At 43.8% G+C, this 24,188-nt stretch overlaps 1 protein-coding gene across 1 annotated transcript in view; it reads right to left on the minus strand.

Moving 5' to 3' along the window:
* Positions 1–324: 324 nt before the first annotated feature.
* The window catches only part of LOC115459004 (gamma-tubulin complex component 6-like), a 64,984-nt gene continuing 41,120 nt past the window's right edge, over positions 325–24,188 (minus strand). The window contains exons 21-25 of the mRNA XM_030188865.1: positions 20,251–20,445; positions 19,924–20,056; positions 8,360–8,573; positions 3,938–4,137; positions 325–1,239 (exon numbers count right to left, since the gene is read on the minus strand). Of these exons, the coding sequence (XP_030044725.1) occupies positions 1,148–1,239; positions 3,938–4,137; positions 8,360–8,573; positions 19,924–20,056; positions 20,251–20,445 (834 nt within the window). The 3' untranslated portion in view covers positions 325–1,147. The remainder of the gene's footprint in view (positions 1,240–3,937; positions 4,138–8,359; positions 8,574–19,923; positions 20,057–20,250; positions 20,446–24,188) is intronic.

Raw genomic sequence — 24,188 nt, forward strand, 5'->3', positions numbered from 1 at the left:
TCTGTGTTGTTGTAATGTATATGCATATTACTGCTATTACTAGGAATTAATTTGCCCATCTCCAAGTTTACCTCATTATTGCTTATGAAAGATCATCATATTCTCCCTTCAGGAACTAAGTTACCTTTGCGGCTTGGTAGACTCCATTTTTCAGTATTTTAAAGAAGGATGTGAAGAATAAAGGGATTTTGCCCTGTTTATTACTAAAACAAGAACATAAGACATATCAACCGTTCTTTTTTCATTGTTCTTCTGAACTTTATTTACAAATTTTATGAGAATACAATATTAAGCATGTTATTTTTTATATGTGCATATCAATGTTAAAAAATAAATAAATAAAAGTTTAAGTGATAAAAATACTTTTTGAGTTTTCTTTTAGTTTTTAAATGGTGCAAATAATATAGATAAAGCCAGAGATCATCTAGGGTCTGCAGCACAGTAATAAATAAATTGGATAGATTATATGGCCCTTATAGTGCTTATCTGCCGTTATAGACTGTTATGAAAGTTAAAGCGTATCAAAGGAGGAAAAAAACCGCAGTGTCTTTGTATTCTAACTGAAACAGACACTATGCCACAACAGTAATGTATTTGGATTTGGGATTTAATTACTCACCCTTCCAAACCTGAGTGTAAGGAGAGTTACAGTAAGTACGTCCCTGCCCTTGAAAGGGCTTACAATCTAAAGGCCCTGTTTACTAAGCAGCGTTATAAGCAAGTTCACATTTTTAACGCGCGTTAACCATGTACGTGCCTACAATATCCCTATAGGCACCTACATGGTTAGAGCACAAGCTAAGTGTAAGCACAATAAAAACACTAACGCACCTTAGTAAACAGGGCCCTAAGACTGCGTGCCTAAGGTCACAAGGAGTACCAGTGGGGGCAGTGGAGATTGAATACCAACTTCCCTGATTCTCAACCCGCTGCTCTAATCTCTAGGCTAGTCCTCTACATCCCTATAATAAAGATGCTTATTTACCTCTGCTTTGGATATTCAGAATATGTACAGTCAACATATTTGAGAAATTAAAGGAAGACCTTTGCTCATTTATTCATTACACCAAATTGTATTTACACTAAACATTTACAGCCACTTTACAGAGCTAAACATCTGCCATTTATTTGGTGTCCAAGGGAGAGCTCAAGTGTCCTTATAGTAGTTATTGAAGTTGATGCGCAGAAGAAAGTCTTCCAGATGTGGTTGGTAGCCTCTGTTCACCAATTTAGTCACCACTGCAATCAAAAATTCAGACAAAGAAAAAGTAAGCATTTTTCCTGTCATGATAAAAATGCAAAATACCTGAAAGCTGTAACAATCAAACACTTTAACTGGACATTTTAAACACCACAGCCCTTATGTTCAAAATCTAGCAGTAAAAAAAAATTTGACAACTTATAGCACGTTGGTTCAATGCAAAATCTATAATCCACCATTCCCCCAAATATTAGTGGGATCTTATTTTGACTATCGTGAATCCTGAATAATATCCGGTGAAACCCTAATGACATGGGACTACAAAAGCAGGACTGTTAATTTAGGGAAATTTTCAAAGCATCAATTAGGGGTAAAAGGTCAGTGGGGTGTTGTGTTGAGGATGGGAAGAAAACGAATGCATACAGACTGTATTTCCAAATCTATGTGCACAACAAATCACTGCTTGCATGAATATTACGCACCTATACTAATGGAGGGTGAAGTGAACAGCTCAAGGTTTCAGGTAGCAATGCTGATATTTAAACCTGCCAGCCGTGAATATCAAGCCAACTATTCTAACCACTAGGCTACCCAGGGATTTTTTTGAGGGGGTACTTGAGGGTACTGAGTATCGGCACCTTTTCCATTGTCTGCTAAAATTGACCCATGGTCCCCAAGTTTTAATGAAAGAACTCAGGCTCTACACACTAACTCTGCCTTGTCATAGATTCTGTGACTGGTTGCAGGGGACCTGGCTATTGTGGGGTGGGTCCCTCAGTGATCACCCCACCCCTGAAGGGTGCCCTGGCATTTGAGTACTTGCACCTTTTTTGCTAGAAGAAATGCACCGAGGCTACCTCCCCCTCCAGTGGAGCTGGTGAAGACAATGACAGTTTCTCAATTCAAGAAAGCATGGGACAAGCACTAAAGATCTCTGAGGGAACAGAAAGGGTTACAGAGACTGGGCTGTTTGTTTGGATGGGCAGGCTGTATGGTCTTTATCTACTGTCATGTCCTTTGTTTCTACATTACTTTGTTCTTGCAACAGTTTTCAATGTGAAAGCAGATCTGCACTTTAACTTGAAAACTTGGTACAAAGCCCACAACTGAAAAAAGTACATGTGAACTTTGAATACAACTATTTTGAAAATTTCCCCTTAAGTGGTTAAATTCTGAAGTTAGATTACACTACTCAGAGTGTGATTTTTTTCTAGATGGCAATTAATAATGATCTGCAAATTTTATTTGCACTCTGAGTTAACATCAACACGGCAGTTCTATGAAATCAGGAAGTTTTTCTTTGTATGTTGGGAGGGTAATTTTATATCAGGGTTTCTAGTCTGGGAAGGCACATCAGTGTCGCAATGGATAGACAGAGGAACAAGAAACTAATCTGTAGTAATTTCCACATGTAAGAACACCTGCATAAGTGTCAATCCTGCGCTTGCTTCACCCAGGAAAAATAGGTGGTGTGTTTTATGCTTGTTTACATTTGAGTGTGTTAAACTCTGTTTTATATGCACAAGTCACTTGTCAAATCAACCTTTTAATGGGCTCCACCCTAACAGAAATAATTACTGGTGTGAATGTATACTAATGCTTCCAAGCTGCAATCAAGTGTCACAGGTTGGGTGGAGCTGATGGTATCCAGTTAAAAAACATTAAGGAAGGACTTCTGGTGACGTCACGGACCTGAATGGTTGCCTGAGCCCATAGCTCCGCGCTTACCCGCTTAAAAATCGCTTCATTTGCGGTCATCCAGTCCTGCAAAAGTGGTGGGAACGGTCTCTGGAGACGTGAGGAGGTCCCGAAAACAAAATGAGTAAAACGATAGCATCCCAGCCGCGAGAAGGAGAGCAGAGCTCGACGAGGCAAGTGGCGAAGAACCGCTCGAGGCACGCGTCGCACGATCCGGGAAACACTTCAGGATGAGTCAGCTGCCTCTAGCGCTGAGGTGCGTAGAACTGCCCTAAGCACTGTAATACCTAAAGAGCTGGCCAAATGTCTCAAAGAGATCAGGGCAGAGATCAAGGCCTCTAAACAAGAAATCCTCGACCACGTGGATGCCATTAGCCTTGATCTCCGTGAGCTAGGGGGTGTTTATAAGGATTGATGAGGATTGCGTTACACCCCTTATTGATATATGCTACGCTCATTTAGCCTTATTAGGGGAGGGTACGCCTATCTGACTGATCCTAAAAAAATTATGCCTTCCTGAGTCAGGGGATCCTGGAGATAAATTGGTGTCAAGAAATAAATTGAAGCTGGGCATATATATCAGAGATTGATTGTGAGCTCCCTTCTATTTAAGTAAAATTGGTGTATATTAATACTGTAGGAATAAAGGCAGGGCATCTTAGGCAGCTGTCCGTCTCTAATGACCCCTCTCTTGTTAGTGCCTTGTTCAATTATTTTAACTGAATACAGTGTTTCATTGAGGGGAGCAACACTGGCAGAACTCCTTAACAAGAAACTTGCAGCATATCAAAGTGTCAAATTCTATTTGTCTAGTTTAGACAAAACACATTTCTTTTCTCTTCGTATCCTACTTTCTTACCCTTGGGTGACCCTTAAAACAATGGCTTTAGGATTTCTCGCTGCTGCTATACACTGGCAGCAACAAAGGATTCATGCATTTCACTACCTTTTCTGTACCAGAATAAATTTCAATCATCTGGAAAAGCTTCCAGTGAAGGTAGCAGTTTTGTTGCAAGCCTGGCTTGTGTGTCATCTTACCTTCAAAAAGGAAATCAGAGTAATATTTGAAGGTGTTATAGGACTGCTGCATCACAGTAAAGTTGGGATGAATTGCCATTTGCTGCTCAGTGTCACAGCTCCAAGGCTGTGAGATCAATTGGACACGGAACTTCAAGATCAGGCTGAAAATGCTATGTATAATGTTCATCACAGGGGTAGCTTTCTCTGTTAGCAGGCCCCTACACAATATGCAAAAAAACACAACAAAATCAGGCAGCGTTGGATTAAGGCCTAGGCAAACTATTGTTTATTGTACTAAATTCATTACACTCCTCCTTACTTTAATAAGCTTGAGGCATGATACAATTAAAATCCCCCCACCACTTTTTTCCCAATAAAATAGTGCAGTGATGGCGAACTTATGGCACGCGTGCCAGAGAGGGCACGCGCGCCGTCGCTGGTCCGCCCGCCCGCGCTCCCTCCCTCCCACCCAGCACCAGGCCGCCCACCTTCCCTCCAAGCACCAGGGCCCCCCCTCCTCTGAAACTTAAAAGGCATACCTGGTCAGGATTAAGGTGGCGTCGGCAGCGAAAAGTATGTTGTGTTTGCTCGGCGCGCTTTCGGTCTTCCCTTCTGTCTCTCAAGCTCTGGTCCCGCCCTCATTTCCTGTTTCTGCAAGGGCGGGACCACAGCTTGAGAGACAGAAGGGAAGACCGAAGGCGCGCCGAGCAAACAACATACTTTTCGCTGCCAACGCCACCTTAACCCCGACCAGGTATGCCTTTTAAATTTCGGAGGAGGGGGGTCCCTGGTGCTCGGAGGGGTGGCCCTGGTGCTTGGAGGGAGGGAGGGCGGGCTGGTGCTGGGTGGGGAGGGAGGGCTGCCTGATGCTGGGTGGTGGGTGGGAGGGAGGCAGGCCGGCCTGATGCTGGGTGGGTGGTGGGAGGGAGGCCTGGTGCTTGGTGCCTCCTCTCAGCTATCATATGATTTCTCTACATTCTCATTCCATCCTGCATCTCTTGATCATTCTCCCCAACCATGACTCATTTCTACTAATTAACCTACAAAAAAAGCCCTGAGTAAACAACCATCCATTCATCTTCTGACAGTTCTGAAGGATGGACGTACAAACACAAATGCATTTAATCTAGTGATTTGGAATCTGATCTTATCTGGTACACACAATAAATGTTGGTGCTGCTAACCGAAAAGCTTTCCTAGGTACATACTTTAAGAGTTTCTCAGTGAAGTAATCAGGGGCCGTGTCATCAAAGACATTAAACACCAGGCAAAGAAGTTTAAACCTGGGATCAAATGTTTAGGGGGTCCCTGATAGAAATATTCAGCATCAGGCAGCTGGAATTCTCAACTGTCTGGATATTTTCTGGTTTGTACGGATTTTTGCACTCATCTCTGGAAGCTAAAAGGATGGCTAATGTGCTGGATTTTTTTTCACTGTTTAGGACTCATAGTAACAGAGTAAATGACGGCAGATAAAGATCCGCATTGTCCATCCAGTCTGCCCAGTCACATTCATATTGAACCAACAATACAATTCTAGTATTACGACATTTTACTTGCTAAGTTCCACTTTACAGGACTCGCACTCATAGCATACAAAATGAATGTGGAGGAGTGGCCTAGTGGTTAGGGTGGTGGACTCTGGTCCTGGGGAACTGAGGAACTGAGTTTGATTCCCACTTCAGGCACAGGCAGCTCCTTGTGACTGGGCAAGTCACTTAATCCTCCATTGCCCCAGGTACAAATAAGTACCTGTATATGTATGCCGCATTGAGCCTGCCATGAGTGGGAAAGCGCAGGGTACAAATGTAACGAAAAAAAATCCTGATCCGTCCTTCTCATTTTCAGCTCTTCAATCCTCCTCACTGTTGGGCAGATGATCAAAAGTCCTGCACTGTTCCAAACAGCACTATAAAAATACTGCCCCTATGATCAGAGATAATAGCATGTAAATTTATGCGCACTATTATTGCTGATCATAGGGTAAAATGCGGGAGGATTGTCAAAAGCCCAGACCTGTCAAACACAGGGGCTGGAGGTCCATGGGACCACCAGACCCCAAACAGCATGGCCCTGGTGGCCTAGTACCCCCACCTCGAGACAAGCAGCACGGGGGCTAGAGGTCCAGTGGACTTCAAGTCCTCCCGACACAAGTTCGGGGGGGGGGGCGGGGCTGGAGATCCGGTGGGTCTCCAGCCCCCCTAACTTCCCCTAGCATCCCCTCAAATAGAGCCCTGGTGGCCCAGTGGGCCGCGATTCAACCCCCCCCCCCTGACCTGGTGGCCTAGCGGCCCTCTTCCTCACCCCCTACCTTCATTGGAGGAGGGAGGTGGCCTCCCTCCTCCTCCATCTGCGCCACCTCAAAAATGGCAGCGCCAGCCCTGCGCATCCTGGGATGCATTGGGCAGGGATTCACACTATATAAGGGAGGGGGGGTCGGTGTTCCTGCGGGGGGGGGGGGATGCTGCATTGGGGGGAATGGGTGGGGGGCTACTAGAATGCAAATGCATGCTGGACAGAGCTCACCATTCCTCCCTAATTGTCTGCAAACCCTAATACCAGCTCCTAGCTGGCATAGGGTTTGCTGCAGACAGAGCGCTGTTTGGTGTGCTGCTTGCTGATCATTGGTGAGGAATACATTTAGCATGCATTTGCATGCTACTTGCGCTAAGAGCCCTGTGCATGCTAGTTGCATTCAGAGCCCACGAGCGCATTGTTTCACATGCTTGGGGGCTCTGATTGTGGGGCGGTAGCAAACACAGGCTCTAGTATGGCGCTAACAGCCTCTAGCGCCTGCATTTGCTTCTGATCATCGGCCCATGTATGAGTGAGTGTGCTTTCAGCATTATTACAAGCAGAGACTGTGGCTAGGATCCAGCCAATGGGAAGGCAGCTCTAGTCACAGGAGGGAAGGTGGGGAGCCAGTGGAACCGGTAAATGTCTTGGACAGCGGAAAAGAACAGTAATGCGAGAGGGATGGGGAAACTGTGAAAAGGGTACTGCAGGCTGAGGCAAAGAACTAGCACCACTACAATAACTTTACATGACAAATGGCAGAGCTGGTAGGGGGAGACAACACTCACTAAATGTACACAGGAGCAGCAGCAGGCAGCAGTCCAGCACCTGAACATGCACCTTTGCCTGTGTGTGAATATGCGTTTCTATGTCTATGTCTTTCTCTGGTGGGGACAGTATCAGATAAATAGCTTTCTGTTAAAAATGGGTGCTAGAGTAGAGAAGTCCACTGTTATAAATATACCTGTTTGAGCATTAAGGGGAGGGAAGTTTTAAGTCCAAGGAATTTACCCAGCTATTTAGCTATCTGGAGAAAATCCTTTGAAAACTGCCTTAATACTCTGTCTATATTCTTTCAGAGGCACCAAAGAAAGCTAAGTATTTTCTTTTACTTCTTTCAGATGTTAAGCATTTCTGACACTTAAAATGTCCTAAATTTATAGTATATCTTAGATACATCACCTTTACATTTTACTCTTTGGGGCAATCCACCCTTGACACATCCACTTTCCATTCCTGGCTCCCATCTTCAAGTGAGGTTGGGGATGCTGTGGAGGCAGTGCTCACAGCCCCAGGGGAGTCACAGTCATCATGCAAGGACAGTCCTAGTGCATGGTCAATGTGTCAGTAAATGACTGAACTAAATTACATAACTGGAGAAAAAAATAATCCTCAGGCAGTTGCATTTGAAGGTCCACGGTGTCAGATCACAGCATATGAGCTGGAAGCCCAAAAGAACAGAGGAAACTGCCAGCTGCCACCCCTCTTCAAATTTAAAAAGGGGACTCTTAATTGTTTTAGTTGCCAACTTTTGTTATAAAGTTTGGTTTTTTTTTTGTCTTACAGCTACTCCTTTAAAAGCATATATATATATATAGACTCTTTTTATTTTCAATTATGCCCTCCACAAACCCAGTCTGACACAGTGACCGACTTCTAAATGCCCCCCAGTTAATGCACAGTTGGAAGACAATCAGCTCCATGCACAAACTTCTACGAAAGTAGGACCATGTATACTAAATATATCTCTTGCTTTTTGGCTGCATCTTTTTTTTTTCTGAAAGCTCTTGCCACCTAATTTTGTTTTTCCCATTGCCCTACAAAACATTACAAACCCCCAAGTATGCATGAAAGCATAGAATCCAATAGTGCTACTTTCATGAAAAGAGAAAAAATGTGAGATCCAGTAGTGCTGAAAAAGCCCCTAAAATGTTGGCACATGACCATCGGAACCACATTTACAGCCCTGTTTACTGAGGTGCGCTAGCATTTTAGCGCGTGCTAATGCTAGAGACACCCATATACTCCTATGGGTGTCTCTAGCATTAGCGCGTGCTAAAAATGATAGCGCGTCTATAGCGCAGTTTAGTAAACAGGGCCCCTAGTATTTTTCCTTGATTAGGTGTAAGAGTGGTAACTGTTTACCGGAACAGTGCTTTGTTGAGGTACTCTGCATGTGTTCTGTGAATCTCTTCCAGGTTTCCAACGGCAGATAGCTTGTTCCTAAATTCACACCATGTCACATGCAATATCTGGTTAGCGATATAGCCCTGAATGACTTTCACAAAATGCTGCATCTCATGTCTGTAGAGCTGGAGCTGGCGAAACTGAACGGCATTTGATGCACGATTTACCAACGCTAAAAGAAAAGAAAAGAAAATCAGTGATGAAAATTGGAACTCTTATCTCTTGTAGGAACCATGGAGAAATGTTACTAAGAGGGGCATAATCGAAAGGGAAGCCCAAGTTTTGCTGAGGACGGGAAACCCGTATTATCGAAACAAGATGGACGTCCATCTTTCATTTTGATAATACGGTCACGGATGCCCAAATCTTGACATTTAGGTCATCCTTAGAGATGGTCGTCCCTAGACTTGGTCGTTTCTGATTTTCGGCGATAATGGAAACCAAGGATGCTCATCTCAGAAATGACCAAATGCAAGCCCTTTTGTCATGGGAGGAGCCAGCATTCGTAGTGCACTGGTCCCCCTCACATACCAGGACATCAACCGGGCACCCTAAGGGGCACTGCAGTGGACTTCAGAAATTGCTCCCAGGTACATAGCTCCCTTACCTTGTGTGCTGAGCCCCCCAAATCCCCCCCCCCCAAAAAAAACCCCACTACCTACAACTGTACACCACTACCATAGCCCTTACGGGTGAAGGGAGGGATGGGCCTGGGTCCGCCTGCCTGAAGTGCACTGTACCCACTAAAACTGCTCCAGGGACCTGCATACTGCTTTGATGGACCTAAGTATGACATTTGAGGTTGGTATAGAGGCTGGCAAAAAATATTTTTAAAGATGTTATTTTAGGGTGGGAGGGGGTTAGTGACCACTGGGGGAGTAAGGGGAGGTCATCTCCGATTCTCTCCGGTGGTCATCTGGTCAGTTCGGGCACCTTTTTGTGCCCTGGTCGTAAAAAAAAAAAAAAAAACAGGACCAGGTAAAGCTGTCCAAGTGCTCTTTTTTTCCATTATGGGTCGAGGATGTCCATGTGTTAGACACACCCAAGTCCCACCTTCGCTACGCCTCTGACACCCCCCCCCCCCCAGTGAACTTTGGTCGTCCCCACGACGGAAAGCAGTTGGGGACGTCCAAAATCGGCTTTCGATTATACAGATTTGGGCGACCCTGTGAGAAGGACCCCATCGTCCGATTTGTGTCGAAAGATGGGCATCCTTCTCTTTCCAAAATGAGCCTGATAGTGATCTCATTTATTTATTTACTTATGATATTTCATATGTCAACATTTAACACTAGAATTACCAATAAATTTTCCGTTCCTAGAACCACTAACAGTGACATTGACCCTAATTTAAAATTGCTTCTTATATAAAAATAGGAGATGTAACTTACAACTACTGAACAGAATTACATGCAAATAAGGTATTAACAACAAAAAAATGTATTCATTATAACTCATTTATAATTCATTTTTTAACAAATACATTTGTGGAGAGTGATTATATTCTTACTGCAAGGTTATAGCCATTTTGGAGAGTTAATTCATTTTTCAAATAATTACAGAAATTAGGGGAAATAACTGAAGAAATGGAGGCAAAAATCAAAGGTATTTTTAAAACAAGTCATTCTATAAATATTAGTTATTCTGGAATGCATGCCACATTGATACAAAGCTTCTCAATTTTTTTGGTACATTTCCCACCACACATGAGCTTCTTGCAGGTTCCACAAACTTCCATGGTTTTGTTTGTTGCACATTGCAATCTGGCACTTCATCATTTGAAGTTTCCTCCAGGCTCTTCCTGGTTGACAGGTGCTTCCAGCCTACACTTTCTCAAGGAGATGTGATGCTGTCGAAGCTTCAAAACTAACTGAAGGATAAACTTGCGTTCACTTATCTACTTGCCAGTAACAGTATTATACAACAAGTTGACTGCAGCCAGATCAAGGACAATGTGGAAAAGCTGGAGTGGCCATCTATGGCTTTCCTGTTTCATGGAATACTTTTGAGCCATTTGATCCGAAGTGCTGACCCCTGATTTCATCTTTTTCTAAAAGGCCACTGTGTCAGGTTATCTTTTTTTGTCTGCTCCAATGTGGACATCTGGATGGAGGGTTTTCAGTACTAGATAATTTTTGTTTACGTTGTAGAGATTCACTCAGAGTTTTTCGCCAATGTTGGAACCTCTCTTCACGAACAATTCAATGTTCCTATGATGCTTGTACTCTTGGTCTTCAAATTATCACCTATTTTGACTGAAATAAAAGAAAATCTTGGTAGCAACATTTCTTCCCTTGTTCAAGGAAGGGTCTAGCAGCTTATATTCTGAAAGAGGCTGGTTAGCAGGTCGGTGATCGTCTTTAAGTATGGGAAGCTGTTCAAAAGGTACTTTATTTCGGCATCTGCTACAAGCCAGAATTTGATTCCAAATTTATGAGGTTTGCTCGCCATGTACTGAAAGTAATGCAAATTTATCTGTCTTCAACCAAAGTGATCTTGTTGACTAAATCAAATCACACAATGTAAAATTTCCTGGAATCTATTGTCCCCTCCTTCTTCCTTTCATTTCTTCTTTTTGTCTTTATTTCTTCTGCCCCCACCCACAGCTTCAGAATAAATGAATTTTGTTTTTATTGTTGTAAACTGCTCAGTTGTCTGTATAGGCTCAATTTGCAGTATATCAAATGTCTGGAAATAAATAAAATCTGGGTCCTCATATAGCACACCAACGACTTACCATGGAAAGGTCATTTGTGTTGTACGCATCATGGACATATTTACTTATTTATTTATTTATTGCATTTATACCCCGCCTTTTCCCACAGGATGCAGGCTCAAAGTGGCTTACAAGAGACTGGAAAGGCTAACGCCAAACCAGAGAAAATACAAATACAATATTTAAACAGATAAATAGAGGGGAGAAAAGAAAAAAAAAAGAGGAATGAAGACATTAAGTTTCTCTAAAGAAGTTGTGGTGTCTCACTGCCTCAGTTTCAGTACACTTTTTATATAGAGGAGGATAGCTTCATTATAAACATCTGCCATGCGCTGTTCATGCTGTCTTCTTTTATTTAATGTTTTGTGTCGGTCTAGGAGTTTCTTGAAGTACGTTTTGCTGGGCCTCTGCTTCTGGAGCAGAAATGCTGTCAATAACTTCCCAATAACTTCTGTCAGAGCCAGGTCAAATTTTCCCCAACTGGAGAGGCAATGTATACATTATGTCATCTTTCAACCCGCCCAAGGACTTGTGGAGATCCTCTCTGACCGGTTGTCTTAGATGAACGGCTTGGATGACTATGTCCACACTCATGAGCCATTCTCATCGATGAATGCTTTGAATCATATCCATCACTTTCCAAAAGACTGTCAGATTGTTCGTTGTTGTCACTATCCAAAATACTTGTGTTGGCCATATCTTCCTCAGTGATGTTGGAATCTGATCCAATTTTTCATTTCCAAATCTTCAAGTGGTTTTAGAACTTCTTCAACTGTAAAATGACGTCCACGAGGCATGTTTACCAAACAAAACAAAACAAAAAACACAAGGTACAATATTGGTCAAGTCTACAGAGTACAGAATGTTCTTTAAAAAAAATCAACTAAGAGGATAAAAGAGTGTGTGACAGAAAAATTGTCTAGAACTAGAAATTATGTTCACTTTTAGTCTAAGCAGAAAGCCTTAAGGTGACAAAGGTCTCAACATAAATAAAGCCTGGCAACTACTTATTCAAAAAGAAAATCTAAAATCCGAAAATCAATGCTCAGGACCAAATGACCTCATCTGTACTTCAAAGGAAAAATTATGTTCTTATCTGATAATCTTCTTTACTTTAGTTATGCCAGACCAGTCCAGACTAATAGGTTATGTCCATCTACCAGCAAATGGAGACAGAGAAAAGCAGTTCCAAGTAATTTGCCCCTTAAGGGTATCATGCAGACTGGAATGCTCAGTATTTTGAACTGCCAAGCCTTGGTGCTGCAAAATATATAGTTACGAACATTCAACAACTCAAGGGCTGGAGCAGAACCCTACATGCAAAACTGGAGCTGAGCCATACATTCTGAGATGGAGCAGCACTCCACCTGCAGAGATGGAGACTGACTCTATGTCCAGGGATGTTGCAGTGCTCACCATCCAACTATGGAACCGTGCCTTACAGTTAGCAAGATATCACAGGAATGACCTGACAGATTTGGCAAGTGGTCTCAAACCTCCCAGAGATGGAGAGAAGCTCCATGGATAGAGATGGGTCCATGCTCTTCAGTCAAAGATGGAGTGGTGCTCCATATCCAGAGATGAAGTCAATGAGGATACCACAGAGGAACAATATGCAGACAAGATGGAATGCCCAGTGTGGAGAAGAATGCAGGTGGAACCAGAATAGGCCCAAATTCAGACCTCCAGACACTGGCACTCATAAGGGTAGGAGCATGAGAGCTCAACTGATTGCAAGAGGCTGTAAGTGAATTATCCAGGAAACAAGTTCCCCTAGGGCAACAGAGAGGCTGAAGAAACTCTGATGATCAAGACCTGTCAGTAAAACATACCCCATCCATTGCTGCCCAGGAGCCGCACAAGAAAGCAGAAATGACAGAAGTCCCCTGGAGACCCAAAATTGCTGAAAAGACCAGAGCAGACCAAAATAAGGCTCTGGCACCGCAAAGGTTGGGAATCTTGGTTCATTCTGAATCGAAGAACACACAGGGCACCGAACCACCATGGCTTGGAGAGCGGGCAGCAGAATGTCTGGCAGAGGAAGACCAAGACTACTGGTAGTACGCCAAACATGGCGATGTGGTGCTATCACAGAAGACAACTGCTTCTGGTAGCCCCGGACAAGGGTGCAGGAATTGGGCAGCCTAGAGGCCTTGCAGAGAGCAACACAAGCCTCTAGAATACCTACAGTGGGGGAAATAAGTATTTGATCCCTTGCTGATTTTGTAAGTTTGCCCACTGACAAAGACATGAGCAGCCCATAATTGAAGGGTAGGTTATTGGTAACAGTGAGAGATAGCACATCACAAATTAAATCCGGAAAATCACATTGTGGAAAGTATATGAATTTATTTGCATTCTGCAGAGGGAAATAAGTATTTAATCCCTCTGGCAAACAAGACCTAATACTTGGTGGCAAAACCCTTGTTGGCAAGCACAGCGGTCAGACGTCTTCTGTAGTTGATGATGAGGTTTGCACACATGTCAGGAGGAATTTTGGTCCACTCCTCTTTGCAGATCATCTCTAAATCATTAAGAGTTCTGGGCTGTCGCTTGGCAACTCGCAGCTTCAGCTCCCTCCATAAGTTTTCAATGGGATTAAGGTCTGGTGACTGGCTAGGCCACTCCATGACCCTAATGTGCTTCTTCCTGAGCCCCTCCTTTGTTGCCTTGGCTGTATGTTTTGGGTCATTGTCGTGCTGGAAGACCCAGCCACGACCCATTTTTAAGGCCCTGGCGGAGGGAAGGAGGTTGTCACTCAGAATTGTACGGTACATGGCCCCATCCATTCTCCCATTGATGCGGTGAAGTAGTCCTGTGCCTTTAGCAGAGAAACACCCCCAAAACATAACATTTCCACCTCCATGCTTGACAGTGGGGACGGTGTTCTTTGGGTCATAGGCAGCATTTCTCTTCCTCCAAACACGGCGAGTTGAGTTCATGCCAAAGAGCTCAATTTTTGTCTCATCTGACCACAGCACCTTCTCCCAATCACTCTCGGCATCATCCAGGTGTTCACTGGCAAACTTCAGACGGGCCGTCACATGTGCCTTCCGGAGCAGGGGGACCTTGCGGGCACTGCAGGATTGCAATCCGTTATGTCGTAATGTGTTACCAATGGTTTTCGTGGTGACAGTGGTCCCAGCTGCCTTGAGATCATTGACAAGTTCCCCCCTTGTAGTTGTAGGCTGATTTCTAACCTTCCTCATGATCAAGGATACCCCACGAGGTGAGATTTTGCGTGGAGCCCCAGATCTTTGTCGATTGACAGTCATTTTGTACTTCTTCCATTTTCTTACTATGGCACCAACAGTTGTCTCCTTCTCGCCCAGCGTCTTACTGATGGTTTTGTAGCCCATTCCAGCCTTGTGCAGGTGTATGATCTTGTCCCTGACATCCTTAGACAGCTCCTTGCTCTTGGCCATTTTGTAGAGGTTAGAGTCTGACTGATTCACTGAGTCTGTGGACAGGTGTCTTTCATACAGGTGACCATTGCCGACAGCTGTCTGTCATGCAGGTAACGAGTTGATTTGGAGCATCTACCTGGTCTGTAGGGGCCAGATCTCTTACTGGTTGGTGGGGGATCAAATACTTATTTCCCTCTGCAGAATGCAAATAAATTCATATACTTTCCACAATGTGATTTTCCGGATTTAATTTGTGATGTGCTATCTCTCACTGTTACCAATAACCTACCCTTCAATTATGGGCTGCTCATGTCTTTGTCAGTGGGCAAACTTACAAAATCAGCAAGGGATCAAATACTTATTTCCCCCACTGTATATCTCCATGCTGTAGTTGCGTAAGAATGAGTAAGCTCAGAAACAAAGAACATGAATTTTGTTCTATAGCCAGAAACTAGAGGAATTCATAGTTCAGGGACAAAGATCCCAGAAAACTCCATTGTGCAGCAAAAGAAAACACTGGCCATAATACACAGTGACAGCACTACACATATGACTGAAAAATGCTACCCATGAATATGCTTAGCGGCACTGGTGACATGAGACTGCTGCAATGCTGCTACAACAGCATCTGAGACAGTCCCTGGAACAAGAAAAGGTACTGTATACCTCACTGGAGACACGCGATTCTCGACTTGTGCAGCCCAGATGACAAACTAGTCGGCCGGCGCTAACAAGAGAGACAAGGGAAAACTTCCCAGAGGGATGTCTGTGACAAGGAAAAGACAAGGGAATGTGGCTATGTGGATTCCCGAAACCAGAGAAAACTGCAAACTCTGAGCATACAGTATTGTACAGCCCTAGTTAGAGCAGGAGCAGAGATCTATATCTGTATCTGAACCCTAGAGAAATGGATTGCCAACTCACAGAAATGAGACACTTGGGAAATGTGACAATGCATCACAGCCAGGACAGAGGGCAACAGGCTGCAAACAGAAATGACCAGTTGCAGGGAAACAAGAATTACTGTCCACAGCACCCAGAGGGCTGCCACTAACTAGATTGTGGCTCATCCCAATGGAAGAACCTCAACAGTCCCCGAAGCCCACCAAACCAGGGAAGAAAAACAGAACCAGGCAATTATTCAACAAACAAACCGAGGCCTAAAGGTGGGAAGAGAGTACAGCTGAAAGTAAAAACTGGCAACAAGAAGACAATGCAATGCTTAGCAACCTCCAGCCAGGAGGAGAAGAAAAAAAATGCTCATAGATTGCCAAAGTTTCCCACTGACTGTATCAGTGCAGCCGCTGTGACTGAAACAAACAAGCCTGAAAAAAAAGGGCTGTGAAAAAACATGTCCCACAGAACAAAATGCCACAAGGGCAGACAAACAAAAAACACTTACCTCAGTGCCTAGAAAAGCCTAGAGAAGGAAAAGCATTAAACAGAAAGAGAATACTTCCTGGTTGAGAGTGTACAGCCTCCCCCCTCACCACAGAGCAGTGCCTGTCTTATCCTGTTTGTCTACCTCTTTTCAATCCTTCTAGGAAAAACCCAGGGAAGGACGATGGCTGGGGAAGGGGAGAGAGGACCCAGTACCACCCCAGCTGGGAGGATGAGGGACCCGGACCCAGCAGGTGTCATCTAGCTCAAGCAGGAATCCCAGAGAAAAAGAGCAAATTCATCCAGCAGTAATCCCTGCACAACTGACAGGGGAATGTTAAAATCACCCCCTATCAAAAGCATACCTTCGCCATTGTTTGCTAAAGTGTCTGACATTTGCTGAAAAAAAGAGGCCTTGATTTTGATTAGGTGGAAATAAATTAAGAAGGGTGAACTCCAACCCTCGAAGTTCTACAACCATGATCAAAAAGTGCCCCTCTTTATCTGAGATTCTTTTACGTATTTGTCAAGGGTGAGATTCGCCTAACAGGATACCCACCCCGCAGTTTTGGGGCAGACGCGGCTAGAGGCAAAACGAACTACTGTTTGCTTAAGTAAGTATTCATATTTAGATAGTAAATGAGTCTCTTGTATAAAGAGCCCATCTGCCTGCAAACACCTTGCCTCCTTAAATAACAGTTGATGTTTATATGGTACATTCAAACCCTTAACATTAAGGGACATGCATAGCAATTATGTGAGTTGTAAATCTCCACCTCCAAATAGCTTAATCCAGAGACCCCTCCAATGCTGCAATCCACTTTGATGTATCTGTCCCTCCATTAATCTTAGTATAAGTCCCCAATTGCCTCTCCTCAATTTCTTCCCAGCCCTCCCCCTTTCCCCCCTCAAACATTTGTCAATGAAGACAGGAAGGCATACCCCAATGGGCATGATCAAAAAGGTCAAGTATGAGGAAGAAGCAATTGGCCCGCAGTCCGATGTGCAAATAAATCATATACCTTCCAACAAGATCTCATGATATGTGACTATTCAACTCACACAACAACTAGTTAAACCTCTAACATGCCCAATTTCAGGCTACAATGGTAGTACCGTTATCCATGAAACGAGGACTCTCCACGTGTAGCACAGCCAAGTGTCCGCTACTGATTCTTATAAGTTTTTCCCCTCAAAACAGTCACGATATTCCTCAAGTTCTAGATGCTGCTATCAACATAGAGTTTGATTCCTGACGTGTCAGGCGCCTTCTGCCTTTAGCGACCCATTGCCATTTGGGGCGAGAGCTGCGTGACTTCAGATCATTGGATTGTGATGATTTTTTTCTGCTGAGACAGAGGATGAAAAAGAAGAAGCCAATTCGGGGAAGATGGTGCTTGCGCCTCAGTCAGCGATTTTAGTGTATATCGCTTCCCCTCTAGAAAGAAGGCTAATGCAAAGGGATATTGCCAACTATATTTCAACCCCTTTTCCCTGAGGTATGCAGTTAGAGGCTTAAGTTCTCCTCTGTGGCATAGGGTTAATACTGTCAAGTCCCAACACAGTTCCACGCTGTATGTATCCCACATTATCGGACTTTTCGCTCTGGCTTTCTGTAGGACTGCTTCCTTGGTTTTGTAATTGGTAAAGCAAGCAATGATGTTTGTGGGTAGATTTGCCCTTGGGCGATTTACCACATGATGGGCTCTATCCAATTTAATGTGCTGTGGCATCACTACTTGACCTTCCTCTGATAGTAACATGCTGGCAAACGTTTGCACCACCAGCTCGCAATTAAGATAATCTGCCATTTCCGAATACTGGAGCGACAGCTCCGGTTCTCTAAATCTTCAACTTTGTCCAGCAGTAAGATATGTTTCGTGTGCTGCATGGAGAGGGAGGCATCTAGGCTCGTAAAGGCTTCTTGATGTTCCTCAATTCGCACCTCTGAGTCCTCTACTCTATTACCTAATTCTCTTATCTCCCCCCAGAGGTCTGATGCTAACATTGATAATTCCTCTCATACTGCTTTAATATCTTCTTTCATCTCTTGTAGTAATACATGAAGCTCCAGCAGTGGTTCTTGCTCTATAAAACATTTTAGAGAACAGAGCAATTCATGGCTTGATAAGATCAATTGCTACAACCTAAGCAGTCAAAAAGTGCCCATAAATCATCCTTTGCATATGGGATAAAGTATTAGCTGCTATGAGGCAATGAAAAAACTCTGTCTCTGTATTCTTAGTCAGTCAGCAAATCATGTATATACAGTTTAAGGTTTCACTCAGATTTCCTTTATTTCTCTGTTAGTAGGTACACTGCTCATGAGATCAGTTTTTATGAAATGTGTCAAACCTAAATGAGTAGCCTTATCATCGGTTTGAGAATTATGTTTCAATCATTTTTATTAGTTATTCAACCAGCAACAGATGCATTTTTCATACAACATTTTGCATTAAAACATAATACCTCTATAATCCCTTAACTTCTTTACCCCTTTGTCCCTTTCTTATACCCTTCCTCCTCCTCCCTCTCCCTCTCTAATTCCCCCTTTCCCATCCCTTCCCCCTACACGGTTTGAGAATTATTAATGGCGTTTTCTGCTTGCATTCCATTTCTTTTGCAATGAATAAGCAAGCTTTTTAATCCAACAAAACAGCACTAGGAGATGACAGGCTAAAATGGATCAGGGTATTCTTTACAACACCAACCAGCCAGCAAGATAATGGTGCCCCTACCAAGTAATGCCAATGCACACAAAGTCTAAAGAAATTGCAGTGTTTGGAATGCAACTACTAAGTACATTATCAATTATCTATTACTAGTAAAAAAGGCCCGTTTCCAAAACAGATGAAATGGGCACTAGCAAGGTAATCCCCACCACCACCACCCTCCCTCCCTCTTGAGTTCCAGACCCCCCCCTCGGTGCATCACCCAAGCCCCTACCCCCCTCGGGCACATAAACCCCCTCACCACCCGCAGCCGCCAATACTAACGCTGTCCAGCCACTGCTGCTTCTCCTGTTGAGCAGCAGCGGCCTGGTCAAAAAGAAAAAAGCAAAAAAACATTTCAAACCTCAAACAGTGCTCTGTAGACAGCCAGCTGGCATTGGCTGTCGTCTCTGCAGCCACTCCTCCTCTCTCCTGCACGTCACTGCCCCTAGTGGAAGACCCCAGAGGAGCGCAGCGACATCACAGGGGAGAGGAGGAGCGGCTGCAGAGACGACAGCCAATGCCAGCTGGCTGTCTACGGAGCACTGTTTGAGGTCTGAAATGTTTTTTTGCTTTTTTCTTTTTGTCCAGGCCGCTGCTGCTCAACAGGAGAAGCAGCAGCCGCTGGACAGTGTTAGTATTGGCGGCTGCGGGTGGCGAGGGGGTTGGTGTGGCCGAGGGAGGGGTGGGTATGGGCTTGTGTGATGCATCGGGGGAGGGGCTTGTGTAATAAGCCGAGGGGAGATGGGAGCTTGGGTGATGCCGAGGGGCTTGGGTGTTGCGCTGAGGGGGGGGCACTGAGAGCTGTTTCGTAGGCAGGGAGAGGAGTAGGGAAACACGCTTTGTGTGTTTCCCTACGCCTCCCCCTGCCTGGCCGGGGTGTTGATGTTCGTCAGGTGGGGGGGGGGGTGGTTTGGTGATGTGGCGAGGGGGGGGTGTCTGTGTTGCCCTGCTCTCTGCCACTTGCTCCGAAGTGGCAGGGAGCGGCGCACTGACAGCTGATTCCCAGGCAGGGGGAGGAGTAGGGAAACACGCGAAGCTTGTTTCCCTACTCCTCCCCTTCCCTTGGAATCAGCTGTCACTGACATCACTGACGTCAGTGAGTTCTAGCCTGCCTAGCAGACCACCTTGGAGGGAGCCACGGTCCCAGGCAGGTTAGAACTTTGGAGGTGTGTTTTATTAAATAGGACATGATTTTTAAAATGAATGTAACATTCACACATTAACAAAAAATGTATAAACTTGTGTTAAGTCCACAGAAGCATGCAGACAGAATGAGGTATGTAGTGGATGTCTTCTCTCTCTTACCGGAGCGTTTTAAATGGAACCAGATGTCCTTCAGTGTCCACACCATGTGCTTCAGCTGCAGCAGGAAGGAGAAGATCTTGCTGTATTTACTCATGCAACTTTCTGTGATGACAATGTTCAGAGGCCAATCAACCTAGACAAAGGAAGAGCTATCGCATTACTCTCTCCTGACCTGTCTTTTATTCCCAGCTTTCTCATTTTTCTTTTAACATATTTTTAGTAAGAAATCAACAGCTGTATTCCATAAGTACAGTCCATTTTTATAAACGCTGAAAGCAAAACTCTGCCTAGGTTGAGGCAGAGAAAAGATGATTATCAGTTACTAACCTTATAATGAAGCTCCAAGCAGCTCAAGGCATCTGGTGCATTAGGTTTAAACACCTCAGGGAGGTACTTCAATGCGAATGAGAGGTTGGAAGCTAGTTGGGAGTCTCCATGCAGACTATACTGTAGAGCTTTGTTTAAAATTGAATTGAGAACCAAAGGATTCAGGAGCTCACCTGGTGTCTGTCCCAATCCAAGCTTTAAAAACAAAAATCAAATAAACTGTAAACCATCAATTATTTTTCTACACAGATCAACTTCATACCTTACAGATTGATATTCAAAAGATTTAAGCACTCCCCAAGCATCTACATTTAGGAGGTTAAAAGAGTGAGTAGGAACAGGGCTGGGGGCAGGTTGGAGAAGTAAGTTAGGTATTCAGTGTTGATTTCCAGTCTTAGGCCCCGACTTTGGTGCTCAGCTTTTTCTTTGATATCTGTCTTTCAGTGATCACTACAGTTATCTGCTATCATGTTCTCTGTTGCTATAAGGACTATACAAATCATCTAATCTGTCCAATTAACTTCCTGGAACAATACTATAGATCCTAGTTGCTCTATGGTTAAAGAGAACTTATCTTTAAATAATCCATTAAGTCTTGAAAGGGGCCTCTCTTACATCCTCTGGTTTTGTCAGGAGACAAAATCCATCATGTACTCCTAATCGCATTGTGGCATATCTTGCAACAAAAACACGTTTTTGCCTCCTGATAAATCCAGAGGATGAAACAGAGACCTCTGTTGGGACTTAATGGATTACTTAAAGTGCTATTTAACCTTGGGACTATAATAAGCATTTTAAAATATATGTGATTTGATCGATCTTTGCACAGGAACATTTTCACTAGCATAAAAAGAAAAATAGGTTTTTGAGTGATGAATGAGAGTCCCACAGGCAGCATCTAAAATCTGTCACAAAGTCAATTACAGTGACAACTGTGTTGTGAGCCAGGACCGCCAAGGTCTTCTCCTCCTTTTAAAAAGTTAACTTGTGCCTTAGGCATAGTTTTTGTTGCATCTTTGACAATTATTACCCAATCAGACACTCTACTGTAATTTGTTTACTCTCTAAAGGTGGATTGTTGGCTCCCTCTGTGGAGATAATCGACTTCTGGCTTATGGCAATAAAAGATATTGCCTGCCATTGCAGTGGAAATGAACCAGCAGCCCCGGCTCTACTGTATGCATTAGGCATTATCTAGCACAACCAGCAGGCAGACTATCATCACACCTGTACACCAACGGCTTTGCATCTACTCTTAGTAGATGCTGTTGATGATCTAATCACTAAGGTATGTTTCTATTTGCTATGTGAAAGGTAATATTATAACAGAGAACTTAGGATGTGAAGGCACATAGGGGTACAGGCAGAACCTATTTTTAAAAAGTTGACATGTACCCATGTGAAATTACAAAATAAACCTCTGGAAAATTCGCACAGACTTATACACCAGCTTTGAGGAAGGCACAAATGATCTGCCTAATTATGTGCAGACATGCACATACTTTAACACGTATGTGCAGGTTTTGTAACTGAGAATGCCCATACCATGCATAAAGTACTTGTTTATAGCACAAACTCAAACCTGTGGGCAATGTTATAAGCACCTATTTCTGTGGTAAAATGCTGTTTCACCCACAGAAAAACTTTTATATGTGGCTTAGATCACATAAGCTTGAGCTTAATATTCAGAAGACATGTCATCACCTGACTGCACTCCCAACACTTCAGGAGGAGACAGCTACTCTCCAGGGTAGTGATACCATCAAAGTATTAGGGCTGGTACTGGACTCTAACCTCTCACTTTTCATTCGCATGTCTCACACATTGTCTTGCTTTTTTACAATGTATTATTTATTTAGATTTGCTCACACCTTTTTCAGTAGTAGCTCAAGGTGAGTTACATTCAGGTACATTGGATATTTCTCTGTCCCAGGAGGACTCACAATCTAAGTTTGTACCTGAGGCAATGAAGGGTTAAGTGACTTGCCCAAGATCTCAAGGAGCAGCAGCAGGATTTGAACCGGCCACCTCTAGATTGCAAGACCGGTGCTCTAACCACTAGGCCACTCCTCCACTTTAATTAGATCAATTTAACATCTGCTCAATCAAGATGCGCTCTGCATTTTGCTAAATGTTTTGGTCATTACTCCCATAGACTACTGTAATGTTCTCTTGAGGGGTATCAGACAGAGAGACCAAGCAGCTACAGATGATTCAAAACATTGCAGTGAAGCTGCTTTCTAACACTGGTAAATTTGACCATGTGACCCCACTGCTGTGCGCTGAACACTGACTCCCAGTGGAATATCAGATCATATACAAAACTCTGTTACTGATATTCAAGATTTTGCATGTGGGCTTCCCAACTTTTTTGATTTCTCATTTGACACTTCCTCTAGGGCGTGTACATTCTGGAAACTGATATTTAGCATAGCAGAGCCCTCCCTGTAGAACACCCTCCCATTACCATTATGCACAGAGGACATGCTCCCCAGGTTTAAAATTACGCAGAAAACCCACCTGTTTCATTTGGCATATGGGCTATGACTCTGGTTTCTGGATATGGACAGCTTTCTCCCTCGGGACCTGTGTATGAAGCAACATAGCTACCTTTCTTTTCTCTCTACTCACTTTCTCCTTTTCTGAATTCTTTCCTACTGCTTTTAGCAGAATAGAGTTCCTTTCCCTCTATTGAGTTATTTTTGATTGTATCCCGCTTTGATGGCATTGCCTTAAGTGGTAATCAAACAAACAAAACCTTGAACCATGACCTTCAACTTGCATGTGCAATTTGGGGGGGCCCTTTTACTAAGCTGCATAGCGTCTACGCACGCCCAATGCGCGTCAAAATGGAGTTACCACCTGGCTACTGCGTGACTCTTGCGGTAATTTTATTTTTGGTGCGCGTCCAAAAAATAATTTTTATTTTCGGACACGCGTATCAGACGTACGCCAAGTGGCATTTGATGCACGCAGGTCATTACCGCCCGGTTACCGCATGAGACTTTACCGCTACGTCAATGGCTGGCGGGAAGGTCTCAGGCCCAAAATGGATGCGCGCCAATTTTGATTTTGCCGCATGTCCGTTTTCGGTAAAAATTTTAAAAAGGCATATTTTACAGGTGTGCTGAAAAGTGGAGCAGTGCATGCCCAAAATACGCGCCTACACTACCGCAGGCCATTTTTCAGTGCACCTTAGTAAAAGGACCCCTTGCTCACCAAGCATAAAATAGCGTGTTCAAGTTTACAGAATTAAAGGGTACATGGCTACCCTAAAGAATAGTAGGGATCAACAAATATTCTCATAGCTATAGTTTATTCTTCTTCAAAAAAATTAGCCGTTAGATTTTTTTTGAATTAAAACACTCAGTTTATGTGAGGCCCATAAATATTTGGTAAGTCAATTGTTAGGCAGTATTCTATAAAACTGTGCACCCTAAATCCATCATGTGCAACTGCAAGGGGGCGTCAACCTAGAAGGGGCATGAGCGTGTCAGGGGCCTGACTAGCACTAGAATGTGCAATTTTTAGAATACTATCCTGTAATAGAGATCCAAGTGTGGGTTCTCTAACATTTACAACCCAACCTAGAAACCCCAAACGGGCCTACCAGACTGAGTACACTGCACAGGCTGCACACATCTACCTTCTGCTGAGACTGAGAAAATACAGGTTAGGTCTGCACAGGCTACTTATATAAGAAGTTTTAGTGTTCTCAGTCTCCCTCTGCTGGTAGGAGTGCATAACCCAAGCGTCTTGAACGGTCTGGAGGATTGCTGAGGAAGGTGCATTTATACCAGCTATTTAGCTGGAATAAGTGCTTGCACCTCATTAGGCATGCTAGTATTCTGTCTTGGCAATTATGCGCGTAACTACCAGTATTGAATTTGCACTTAGTCCGCCCAATATTTAGCGCTATTTAACTGGTCAGAACGGAT

Source organism: Microcaecilia unicolor, unplaced genomic scaffold (assembly GCF_901765095.1).
Source record: "Microcaecilia unicolor unplaced genomic scaffold, aMicUni1.1, whole genome shotgun sequence".
NCBI classification, from domain to species: Eukaryota; Metazoa; Chordata; class Amphibia; order Gymnophiona; family Siphonopidae; genus Microcaecilia; species Microcaecilia unicolor.